The sequence below is a fragment of the Chanodichthys erythropterus genome, chromosome 10 (assembly GCF_024489055.1).
Source record: "Chanodichthys erythropterus isolate Z2021 chromosome 10, ASM2448905v1, whole genome shotgun sequence".
Classification (NCBI taxonomy): domain Eukaryota; kingdom Metazoa; phylum Chordata; class Actinopteri; order Cypriniformes; family Xenocyprididae; genus Chanodichthys; species Chanodichthys erythropterus.
In genome coordinates this window covers 23,354,859-23,368,571 of record NC_090230.1, presented here as the reverse complement: position 1 = coordinate 23,368,571, position 13,713 = coordinate 23,354,859, and the positions used below count along the sequence as shown (strand labels likewise).

At 35.5% G+C, this 13,713-nt stretch overlaps 1 protein-coding gene across 1 annotated transcript; it reads right to left on the bottom strand.

Moving 5' to 3' along the window:
- Positions 1-2,248: 2,248 nt before the first annotated feature.
- LOC137027962 (uncharacterized) lies at positions 2,249-10,326 on the bottom strand. The gene is made up of 5 exons (XM_067396609.1): positions 10,267-10,326; positions 7,476-7,805; positions 4,991-5,320; positions 4,555-4,685; positions 2,249-4,096 (listed from the first exon to the last, which is right to left on the bottom strand). Exons 1-5 carry the CDS (start codon positions 10,316-10,318, stop codon positions 4,043-4,045), a joined length of 897 nt encoding a protein of 298 aa, XP_067252710.1. The 5' UTR covers positions 10,319-10,326; the 3' UTR covers positions 2,249-4,042.
- Between the last annotated feature and the right edge of the window lie 3,387 nt (positions 10,327-13,713).

Genomic DNA, 13,713 nt, shown 5'->3' with positions numbered 1-13,713 from the left:
ATGATGAAAAAATATCATATTGTAAGATCATATTTTGAAAAAGTAATTTTGGATCCATTATTTCCATATTTTAGTTAGAAACAATGCTGTACATTCCCTTACTTTAAAAACACTAACTGCCTCAAATCACCTTGCTTAAAGGGTTAGTTCACCCAAAAATGAAAGATTAAGTTGAAATCCGATGGCTCCGTGAGGCCTCCATAGGGAGCAATGACACTTCCTCTCTCAAGATCCATAAAGGTACTAAATCAGTTCATGTGAGTACAGTGGTTAAATATTAATATCATAAAGCGACGAAAATATTTTTAGAGCACCCAAAAAAATGAAAAAATAACTTATTTAGTGATGGACGCTTTCAAAACACTGCTTCAGGAAGCATCAGAGCACATTAATCAGTGTGTCGAATCATTTTTTTACCTTTTTTAGTACCTTTATGGATCTTGAGAGAGGAAGTGTCCATTGCTCCCTATGCAGTTCTTTAACACCTTTTCCCCAATAAAGTTCAAATCTGGTTTTACTGGCATTGTCTGGGTCATTTTAAGAATAAATGCAATGTATGATTTTTAATTTATGATTTAGGGCAACGTGATCTCATGAGAATACGTGTGTATTAAGTGTGGTTCTACCACACATACATTTACTTACGTTTTCATACACACAAAAACGTACAACACTGACGTATAGCACTAAAATGTACAAATACTTACATATTAACAGCAAAAAAAAAAAAAAAAAACGTAAATCATCTAACGTAACGTGAGAATGCATATGAATTCCCATGTCTTAATATTAAAATCGTGGCTTTAATGATTTAAATCTGTTGTATTCAATTGTCATATCAATACATGTTTTTGGTTGAATTTATTGAAAGCAATTTCTACTTAATAAGAAATAACATTTCTGTTCGTGCTGCAAACTCGTTTCAGGGGTTTACATAATGTTAAACGAGACTACACTTTGAAACCTTAAAATGAATAAAATTTCTGTAATTGTTTATGACGTATGACTTATTCCGTGGAATATAACAAGGAAGATATTGTAAGAAAATATCATTCTGTCTGTGCTTAATTTGAAAACGAATCGTCGGGTCAAAAACAGCAAAAGGCTGTAGTAGCGCTGATGGGCCGATTTCAAAACACTGCTTCGGAGCTTTACGAATCGAATCAGTGACTCGGAGCGCCAAAGTCACATTATTTCAGCAGTTTAGCCGTTTAATGGGAAATCCGAATTACTGATTCGTAAAGCTCCGAAGCATTGTTTTGAATTTTTTTTTTTTTTTGGCGCACAAAAAGTATTCTCGTTGCTTTATAATATTAACATAGAACCTCTGTACTCACATGGACTGTTTTAAATATGTTTTTAGTAGCTTTCTGCAGGCTTCACTGAGCCATCGGATTTAATCAAAATATCTTAATTTGTGTTCCGAAGATGAATGAAGGTCTTACGGATGTAGAACGACATAAGGGTGAGTAATAAATGACATTATTTTCATTTTTGGGTGAACTAACCCTTTAACCTCCAACATCTCCAAGTAAATAAAACCGTATAATCATTTGACCACTAGTGGGAGTCATATTCCCACATAAGCAAGCAGCAGATGCCAAACAAGTTCATAATCTAAAGTGGGATCTTTTTCAAAGAGTGTGGTTATCAGAATTATTCTAATTGCTTTTTTGATGATTTCTGATAACACAAACTGCTGCTTTTTGCAGGATACATTTTTAGGTTGAAGACAGGTGCATAAAACAGCATGCCAACACTACTATAGTGTAGTAGTAGCCTACAGTATGCATACTGTACAAATTACAGACTAGACCTTTGAATGATGCTGTAGTTCAGTGGTTCCCAAACCTGTCCTGAAGGACCCAAGCACTGCACATTTTGTATGTCGCCCTTATCTGACACTCCTACTTCAGGTCTTGCAGTCTATTGAGCTGATGAGTTGAATCAGGTGTGATAGATGAGAGAGAAATCCAAAATGTGCAGTGCTGGGGGTCCTTCAGGACAGGTTCTAGTTTGTACCACCGTTTAGTGTCGTCATTGTGTGTTCTGGGAAAGCTGAAGTTGTATGGTCATTGAATTTTCATTTCTAAGAATAAAAAAGGTGAAAATTTAATGCATCACATTTCAGAACATAGACACAACTGCTCAAATCAAATCGTGACTCACGTTAGCTTATAGAAACATTAGTGTTAGTAAAAGGCAAGCATCCATGTCCAGTAATTACAGAAAAAACCCAGGTCTCTGCTTGTTGTGTGCCTTTCTTTGCTTTTATTGCTGGGGTTCCTGCAGGAGGAAATGGATGGAGTGTTAGTTGATAACAATGGCATGCAGGTGAATGTAATCAACACCTGTCAGAGCAGCATAAACAATAGAGATGATGGAGACCGCACAGACGGCAAAAAACAAACACAGTTGCCTAACAATCATCACATAACAATACAACAAAGGACATACAACCATATAATATAGTTGCTAATGAAAGTATAACTCAATATTAGCTTACTTAGCCTATTTCTGACAACACACACAAAAATATTTAAGAGGGACCAAGATTCCAGCCGTAACGAGTTAATCGCGTGTTTTTAATAACATTTATCATATAAACAAAGATTTTTCAAGTTTATTTCCTTGTTTTTCTGAAAGTCAGATGGTGTTTATATGGGTTTTACTTCAAGGCACTTTTTTTTTTTTTTTTTTTTTAGTAAAAAATCTTTAATAAAGGTAAAAGATTGGTAAAAATCTTTAATAAAGGCTTTTAGCATATATTAGTTTTGACACTTAAATAACTTTTCTAAATTTAACCTGACATAAATAAACTTCCATGACACACCTCTATTAAGGCTATTAACATGTTTACAATGAGCACCAGATGAAATACAGATCCAAAGATTGAAACAAGGAACAAGCTGAAGGCTAGAATGGCTGAGCAGAGTATTTAAGTGAAGGCAATCTTCATCAAACTGATAATATTTGACAAACACATCAACAAAATACAATCATTCCACTTTACAATTACAACTGAACATAATAGAACTGAAAGAGACACGAGATGGAAGACAAGTGACACGACAGGTCTTCAACTCCTCACATGGAAACCGATAACATTAACTAATAAGCACTTAAATAAATGACACAGATGATTCCTTCAGAGAGGAAAACAACATTTGGATTTCATTGTGACTCATGTTTGCACATTTCATATATGAAGATAGAGATATATTTAAGAAATGAATGAAGACTTACTATAATTTAATTAACTTTGCTATAAAATTCTTCTATCAATTCATTCAAAAAACTGGTTTTGGTTCCAGTGTAGCTGGTGGAAAGTGTTTTCAGATGAAGGTCGATGACTAAGTGTTAGTGTTTAAACTATAAACATTAGCAACATATTGATAACAAACTTTTCCAGTAACAGCAAAAATACCAGTAAAACCACTAACAGCATCAGTAGAGCAGACTGTCCCTCTGTTGAGGAGTCATAATGCCCATCTTATGGAGGTAATTGTGGAAAAACAGTCGGTTCTATCAGTTATCAAAGGATGTAATCAGACGGGTCAAAATAACTGATACATCAAACCAGATTATAGTGCAAATGACACTGTCTGGATCAGCAGCTTTAATAAACATCTACACACTGAAAACATCAAGCACTCGCTGATCTATTGCTGGTAATGTGTTTTGATTCTTTTTTTTTGCTCATATAATGCTAAGGACCAACAGGGAAAATGAGCGTGAGAACGCTGTAATTAATTCTGGAAGTATATTTTATGTTTTTTTTTTTTTTTTACGTCAAATGAGGGTTTGAACTGGTATAAGCTGTTAGTAAATCTGGCCCCAAATATTTTTATTTATTTAATTTATTTAAATCAGTGTCTGATTTCATATGTAAATTGGTTTGTAACAGGTGTAATTTGAGTGGTATTGGTGCTGATCACTGAAATCTTTGAAGCTGATCCTCTTCTCTCCACTCCTCAGTTTCCCTTTCAGTTATGTTATCAAAATGATAAATGTTACACCGTTTTGTTGGCCTGAATCTGATTCAAGGACGTGTCCTCTTGCCTTTCAGATCAAGCGAGTTATTTTCCTTTTTCTCCTGTAGTTTGACAAAAGGTAAAGGTATAATGAGGAATATTGACATTTCAGTTACAGTTTCAGTTGGAATTGTCTTTTTCTATAGTTTGTACAGAGGTTTTCTTTCCCTAAATATTTAACAGAGTGTCTTAAACTGCATCAGACTGTCATTTTTTGTGCTACAGTAATATAAACGTCAAGTATTGTGATTTCAGTATCTCATCTAAAATAATAACTTGCTTTCTGAAAAAAAAATAGCATAGGAGTTATTTGTATTTTGATTATTTTGACACTGCATTGGTGAATATCTGTCTCTGTAGTGTTAAAAAGAAAAAAAAAAAAAGACTATTCACAGTTTAAATTTATGTTATTCACCAGGAATGTTAAGTACATAGTAATACAAAAATGTTCTTTTGAAGGTTTTTTTTTTGCACAGTAAATCTCATATATCAAGTTAAATCAGTGGTATGTAATACTTACATTCTGTGGTACTGCTGTATGACTCTTGCGGCGACAGCAAATCACACCAGCAGTTACAGCTACAACCAGCAGAACAACAGCAACAACTATTCCTGCTACAACACCTGAAGACAGATCTGAACCTGGAACAGCTGAAGACAGACAGTTATTATTACTGGAGAGAATGATCATACATCCAGTACTTCACAATATCTTCAACTGATAATTACACATTTATACTTTGATCATCAGTTGAACTGATAGTGGGTTTTTAGGAATAGCAGCTAAACTTGCATCAGCACGATCAGATCACAGTGTGCACAGAAAAACTGATATTATGCATTTTTGTTAATAAAATCAGTCAAAGCTTGCTTTTTTAAACAGTCCATAACCAAACACTTGGGTGGACTTAAAATTCCTCAAACAAAAATCCATTGAATGACAAAATGACACTCACCAATGACAGAAACACTGAAGATCTTCATTCTGCTGATGCTGAAGCCGTTCCTGTTGCTCTTGATTTGTAGTTCATAAAGTCCAGAGTCTGTGATTCTGCTGTTCATGATGGTCAGAGATCCATTTTGATTTACCTTCAGTCGGTCTCTGAATCTCTCATTACTTTGATTAGACTGAACATCTGTACAGATTTTATTTAGACCTCCAGTAATTTTAGCTATGCATGTGCCATTAAAAAAACATGTAATCACATCGCTTGTTGTTTTTGCATCATCAGGATCCAAAGTGACAGATTCTCCCTCCTTCACGGATATGATTTTCTTTTCATCACCTGAAACACAAACCAACAGCTGCTGGAGGATCTGTATGATGGAAATAATAAACTACACAAAAACTGAAGATGAAAACCTTTTCTTGACTTTTGATCTGAAAAGAAACATTTATGAATTATTTTTGCTTATAAACATTTTACATACTTATTTTACATTCAATCCTCATTTAGACACAATAGAAGCTGATCAGAGATCTCATGATTAGTGCTCCATTTGAACTCAACTGCATCTTCTGATGAATAAAATTAACTTAAAGGTGCCCTAGATTCAAAAATTGAAATTACGTCGGCATAGTTAAATAACGAGTTCAGTACATGGAAATGACATACAGTGAGTCTCAAACTCCATTGTGTCCTCCTTCTTATATAAATCTCATTTGTTTAAAAGACCTCCAAAGAACAGGCGAATCTCAACATAACACCGACGTAACAGTTGGGATCATTAATATGTACGCCCCCAATATTTGCATATGCCAGCCCATGTTCAAGGCATTACACAAGGGCAGGCAGTATTAACGTCTGGATCTGTGCACAGCTGAATCATCAGACTAGGTAAGCAAGCAAGAACAATAGCGAAAAATGGCAGATGGAGCAATAATAACTGACATGATCCATGATAACATGATATTTTTAGTGATATTTGTAAATTGTCTTTATAAATGTTTCATTAGCATGTTGCTAATGTACTGTTAAATGTGGTTAAAGTTACCATAGTTTCTTACTGTATTCACGGAGACAAGAGCCGTCGCTATTTTCATTTTTAAACACTTGCAGTCTGTATAATTCATAAACACAACTTCATTCTTCATAAATCTCTCCAACAGTGTAGCATGAGCCGTTAGCCACGGAGCACAGCCTCAAATTCATTCAGAATCAATGTAAACATCAAAATAAATACTTTACTCACAGGAATCAATGTATGCATGATGAACACTTTGTAAAGATCTATTTTGAGGGTTATATTAGCTGTTTGAACTTTGTGTTTGCTGTTTAAGGCAGTTGAGAGCTCGCGGGGGCGGGGGAACGAGAGATTTAAAGGGGCCGCACGCTTAATCGGTGCATATGTAATAATGGCTCAAAATAGGCAGTTAAAAAAATTAATTTAAAAAAATCTATGGGGTATTTTGAGCTGAAACTTCACAGACACGTTCAGGGGACACCTAGGACTTATATTACATCTTTTGAAAAGGCACCTCTAGGGCACCTTTAAAATAAGACCCATTCACACCAAGGATGATAACTATAAAGATATACCTAAAAATCACATTAAATAAGTATAAGAGAGTGCTTCACTCATACTGATTGGGTTGATTACTGATTTCTGACAGCTGGCTGATATGACATGATGATTAGTCAGATTATTTAAACATTGCCCCTCCCGAATTTTGTTAATAAAACATCATTTGGTGGACCCTCCAGTCAAAGACCCTTGGTTTAACATGAGATTATTCTACAAACTGAGGCCCCGTCCACAAGGAGACACATTTCTGTGTATATGCATAAATTTTGTATCGGACTGGCGTTTCGTCCACATAGAACCGGGGTTTTGAAAAGGTGAAGGTTTTTTCCCAAAGTGGATAAATCTGAAAATGCCGCCTTTGTGTTTTCGTGTGGACAGCCTATCCATATATTTTCTGAAACGATGATGTCATCACCCCATGCGTTGACCCTAGTCAGACGGTGCTAACAGCACAAAACAGCAACAACAGCAGCAGCAGCAGACTCTAGATGCTTGTGTTCATGCTGCAGAAGCTACTGAGCCAAAATAAAGCGTTATTTCTAAGCGTTACTGTAGTTAGTATTCAGCGCGCAAGGTTTATGCGCATGCTCCAAGTCTTATTCACTGTTTTAAGTGTATCTCTGTGGCAGAATTACAGCACCACATACTGGTCTGACATGTATACTACATCATTTTGAGTTGTTTCAGTGGTTTTGCATGTACGCAGATATTTCTTGACACGAGGGAAAAAAAGATTGGATAGGGTAAGATCTGGCTTCATGTGGACGTAGCCTGAATGTTTGTAAAGATTATCTGTATACTGTAGCCTATGTGAATTAATGTACAAGTAAAGACACTAAATCTACATGTCACAAAAAAGTCAAGAAACACATACTTTAAACATAAACTGGATTTAAACATTCATTAATGACTCACCAGTGACAATAACATTGAAGGTCTTGTCAGTGCTGTCGCTGCTCCTGATGCTCCTCAGTTCATAAACTCCAGAGTCTGTGTTTGAGATGTTTGTGATGGTCAGAGATCCAGTCTGGTGATCCAGCTTCAGTCTGTGTCTGAATCTCTCAGTGCCTTTATTACACTGAACATCTGTACAGATCTCACTGAGATCTCCACTCATTTCAGCTATGCGAGTTTCATCAAAATACCATTTAATAACTTCTTGTTGGTTTGTTTCAACACCAGTGTGTAAAATGACTGAATCTCTTTCTTTCACTGAAACATCATATATATCCACACCAGACGCACCTGAAAAAGAAACAGAAGTCAATCAAAAATATACAATAGTGCTGTGATTTCCCCCCTCCCTACATATCACAAAGACTTTGAATAAAGAAATAATGAAGGTGTGCTGTGGTATCTGACACCAATGACATCTGTTCCCCAGGTCAGCGACGCACACGGCCATCCATGTGATGTAAAAGAAAACATTATTTATCAGACCAGGCCACCTTCTTCCATTGCTCCGTGGTCCAGTTCTGATGCTCAGGTGCCCACTGTTGAAGCTGCAGTTTCAGAGATGCTCTGATCCAGTCATCTAGCCATCACAATATGGCTCTTGTCAAATTTGCTCAAATCCTTACGCTTGCCCATTTTCCCTGCTTCTAACAAATCAACTTTAAGGACAAAATGTTCACTTCCTTCCTAATATATCCACCCACTAACAGGTGCTGTGATGAAGAGATAATCAGTGTTATTCACTTCATCTCTCGGAGCTCATAATATTATGCCTGATTGGTGTATGCCCGAGGGGTATTGCACAAAAGAAGAATTAAGAAAGCCAAAACAACAGAAAAAGCACAGGTTGACCTAGTTTAATCCACGCATCCTAGCTTAGTCCATTGCACGTTTGCTGAGCCAGGATGAGTACGTGCAGCTATGTCAAGCCAGGTTTAGATAGTTGGGATAAGTGCACATTCACAGCATTCTTAAACAGACCACAGGATCGATCACAGAATCAATGAGGCAAAAATGGATAAACCCCGTGAGAAACAGCTTCTAATGGAAACATATGAAGAGGTGAAATAACTAATTTTCAGAGGAAGTTGCTAAAGGCGGGTCGATTTGTTGCTAAAAGACGCTGTGATGTCCTTGCGTTGTGACGTCATTGCGTTGCCATGACGCAAAACTGCGTATTTGCGTAGTATACACATACAAAAATATGAATTAGATTTATTCATAAATAATATATTTAATTTGTAAAAGTAATATAAACATCTTTATGATCAGATATTTGTATTTTTAAGTACATTCAATTATTGAACAGTTACACATTTTTGAACAATTACTTTTTATGTTTTCTTATTAACTAGTAAAACGACAGATTTTGAGCAATTCTAGTTTTTGGTTAGTCGTGTGCTATACTCTAAGAAAACTCTGTAAAACATAGGGCACAATAAGGAATTATCCATTTTTATTTTTAACAGGTGTTTTACCTGTGTTTTAAATAACACGTTGCATTTTGTGTTTTAGGGTTACACAGAGCTACTTCTTAAAGAACAAACATTTCAAGAACATTTTGCAGGCTGGTAAGTGACTTGATTGGTGAAAAAAATCTACAAATTAGGTGAATAGTGTCTGCTGATATATTTTATTGTCTGTACTGATTTTAGCATTTAAAAAAGGCTCAAATTCACACTGAACCATGACTGTAACACAATAATAATTTTTTTTTTTTCTTTCCAAAGCTCCAAACTGATAGGTGATGACAGCAAGATTCCAAAAACACTGTGGTCTCATAGGCTATACTTTTTTCATGAATGTTCAGTACACTGATCCAGTAAAGTGTAACTAGAATTTGGGAAGATAACCACACAGTTTGTGCTACCAATGCCACATAAAATGCATGTACACATGAAAGAGTGACATACATCCTTTATTAAAAGATAGGCTAAATCAAAACAAACTGCAATAATATATGTATTCATCAAACAATATGAACAGCAGTCTTCATAATAACAGTAAAAAAAAAAAAAAAAAAAAAAAAAAAAGTATAATTTTATGAATGACACTATCTTTAATGCAGGATAATTAAAATGATGCAACATATTTACAGAAGACCATGGAGTGATTGTAAAACAAATTAATTTCTATTAGGATTGATGGAGGAACCAACTGATAAATCACTAGGTTTAATCTTAGAGATTTAGATTTAGAACCAGGCTAACTTAATTTAGCCTGCTTTCATGCAACTGAGTCAGAACTAAATTCAACAAGGATAACTTGAAAATCCCAGCTTAATCCCTCATCTTGCTTTTGTGCAGTACCCCTCCGGATTCAAAACATATGCAAACAAACGACAACTCATTCTCTCATCAGACAGTCTCATGTTTTTATGAACACGCAACACCTAATTCAAATTTGTACTCCTTTCCATATATTACAGATGAATATTACCCACAAAAATACTTCATACATTTTTATATTCCAGCGCATTAAGATGATAGCCATGCTTTTCACCCACATATGCATTTTAAAAGCAGAATAGTTATTATTACATTCAGTTTATGCAATTATATATTATGAAATATAGCCTATAAACACACATTTTACGCCACTGAAACTGCGTTTCATCTGCTTTCGTTTGGGTTTAGTTGTTAGTCTTGTGGTCGTGTTGCGCAGTTGTCACTAACCCAATAATAATCCTACACCATACAACGCTTACACGGACACAAAGAACGACAACCCCTGTAGAAAGATAACTTCTTACCATTGTCGATGAAAATCAAGATCACCGCGAGCAAATAAAAGAGAAGCGTCATTTCAGATGCTGTGCAACGAGATCTGTCCACTGGTCAGTCCAGTTTTGCCGTCCTATCACAAAGTCACGTGTCTGAAAATGTTTAGTGATAACATTGTTAGGACATTTGCCCTAACGTTCTTAAAAAGTTTTTAGAGGGAAGTTTCCCATCGGGCGCTGGATGTGGACTTCAACATCAATCAATCAAATCAAAATTCTAAAATTAAAACTTTTTAAAAATAAAAAAAATATAACATATACATATAAAAATAACAATTAAAACCATGTAAAAACAAATAAAAATATAAATATACCATTATATTATAAATATTATATTATAAATGAACTAAACATTAAAATGGGAAAAAGCTCAAAAGAACAAATAACGGTAACACTTTAAAATAAGGTTCATTAGTTAAACATTAGTTAATGTAGGCTATTAACTAACACGAACAAACCATAAGCGATACATTTGTTACTAATCTTTGTTAACGTTAGTTAATGAAAATACAGTTGTTCTTTGTTTGTTCATGTTATTTCAAAGTGCATTAACTAATGTTAACAAGATTTTAATAATGTTGAAATTAACATTAAGATAAATAAATGCTGTATAAGTGCAGTTCATTATTAGTTCATGCTAACTATAGTGTAGTTACAAATGTTAGCTAATGAACCTTATTGTAAAGTGTTACCCAAATAACTAATGAATACACAAAAACTCCTGCTGTTGGACAGGCCTCAAGGTCACATGACAATCACACACATTCATCCATTCCACCTGCTGTTTGAGTTTAGCCTGTAAACACAAAGAGAGACCATAATGGCAGATACTGGTAGTAGTCAAGTGCTACTTTGATGAGTCAATCAGAATCATTGTGTTGTCAAAACATAAGAAAAGTAAGTCATAGATTAAACATTGACTCTCTCAGGCACCATCAAAACAATGAGAGTCATCTGCTCATATCAGCTCAGGGGTGCGTTTCCCAAAGCGAACTATGGTCGCAAATTCCGTCGTTACCAATAGAGTTCAATGGGACTTACAACCATAGTTGGCTAACGATGCTTTCGGGAAACTCACCCCAGCCTGGTTATAGCAAGAATTCAGGGTGTGGCCAGTGTGGCTGACACATTACATGGGAACATTAATTTGGTTACAGATGTGCAAGACAAAATTCACTCTCACAACCACCTATAAAAAGTTGTTTGCAAATTTTAAGCTGAGGCAGGTGCAATGCGTTAGCAAAACCTCATACTTCAGGTCAGTCCAGAAAAGAAGCATTGAGAATTGGTACTCTGCACAGGCTACACCTTGTAAATGACTGCAGCAGGAAAGATTTTTGTGTAGATTGACAGGAAAGAGAAGAAACTGTTATTTATTATTTTTGTTTTGTTTTTGCAGACAAAAAGTATTCTTGTCACTTCATAAAATTAAGGTTGAACCACTGCACATAGACTATTTTAACAATGTCTTTACTACTTTTCCTTGGAAGTGGTAATTATGTTGCTTTCTCTTGGGGATCAGAAAACTCTAGGATTTCTTCAAAATATCTTAATTTGTGTTCTGAAGATAAACAAAGGTCTTATAGGATGTGGAATGACATGAGGGTAAGTGACAGAAATTTCATTTTTGGATGAACTAACCCTTTAAAACCAAACCCGCACCTGAACCTGAAATCCCTCACTGTGAAGGTGTACTTGTACTTCTTGCTATCATAAGCCAAGACAGCTTTATAAGACCTTCACTGCTCGTAACTGCTGTTCTGAGCATTTAAAAAAAACAACTCCCTCAGAGTTAAATATTGTATGATGTAGTGTTTTAGCTGAAAGTGACCTACTCTTGAAAGGGAAATTCAAAAAGGAAAAGTGGAGATCATATCAAATCATAAACAAATCAGCAGCTGCTTTCCATTTTGAATGATCAATTGTGCTGAACACTTTCTTTATTCCAGGCAACTCATGCTGAAAATATTTGCATAGAGCATGCTCAGGTAAGAAGACATAAAATTAGAACAGCCTTCTGTCTTGATTATTTGCTCACTTTCATCATTTTAGCTGGTTAAACTTAGAAATGTAAGATCACCTGCTGCCTTAAAAATGTGAGTTAACTCAACTTGAAGATAAGCTTTGTTTCAACTCAAAAATAGTCAAGACAATGCATTATTTTAAGTTAAAAATTAAAGTTATGCATTGTCTTGACTATTTGTGAGTTGAAACAAAGCTTATCTTTAAGTTGAGTTAACTTATGTTTAGTTGAGTTAACTCAGATTTTTAAGGCAGCAGGTGAACTTTCATTTCTAAGTTTAACCAGCTGAAAATGTTTTACAGTGTGCGCTGACTTGTTTGATCAACAGAACAGCCAATCAGCATTTTCTTTCTTACTGATGGCCAGACACCGATTCAACATGTTAAATTGGCTGAACTGCTGCTGCTGCAAAAAACAGCATGACAGACACATATCCTTGGCCAACATCACAGCCCTAAAAATGTCTTAATGGATTTGAATGCATTGTTTTATTAAAACATAGCAGAGAGCCAATTGACTGACATTGTCTCCTTCATTTACTGCTTATGCTGTGTCCACAAAATAATTTTTCCCCGAAGGTTAGTATTTGCATGATGTATCTAGAGCGATAGCACGATGTGATAAGAGTCTAGCAACCGACTGCACAGACTGCAAGACGCGACAAGGTAACTCGACTGCAAGGTAACTCGACAAAATCACTAAAAAACTACAGACAATCAGAAGAGCATGTGGGCAGGCTTTTTCTGCAAACCCTACACTTGCAACAAATGGCTAAGTACATAATTTCATTGATATTACACCACTTAAACATGATTAAAGGAGATCTATTATTATGCCCTTTTTCACAAGATGTAATAAAAGTCTCTGGTGACCCCAGAATGTGTCTGTGAAGTTTCAGCTCAAAATCCCCTACGGATCATTTATAATAGCTTGGCAAATTTGCTCCTATTTGGATGTGAGCAAAAAAACTTTTAAAGCAAATGAGCTGCTGCTCCCGGCCCACTTTCCAGAAGAGGGCGGAGCTTTAACAAATCTGGTGAATCTCACACAGACAAAATGAGGATTGTCAGTAATTGTCAGTGTTCAGCCTTACATTGGTCAAACCGGAGTCGACACTGATGGAGAGACTTTACAAAGAAGTTACAACTTTTAGAATGAAACTGGATGTTTCTGAATTCTAAATTCATGTAGTTGCTGTGGAGTTAATGTAGTTCATGTGCCGTCATGTTAATCTTTTTTGTAAAACCCTTATGGACTCCCACTATACACAGTATACCTGTTTGCCAACCGAGCCATACACACCAGGCTAATGTTATTGATTGCTATCAAATGCTGTGAATGGCCTAATATTTTTTCCAAAATATTGCTCTGACAGAAATGCTCCTTTTTAGCAA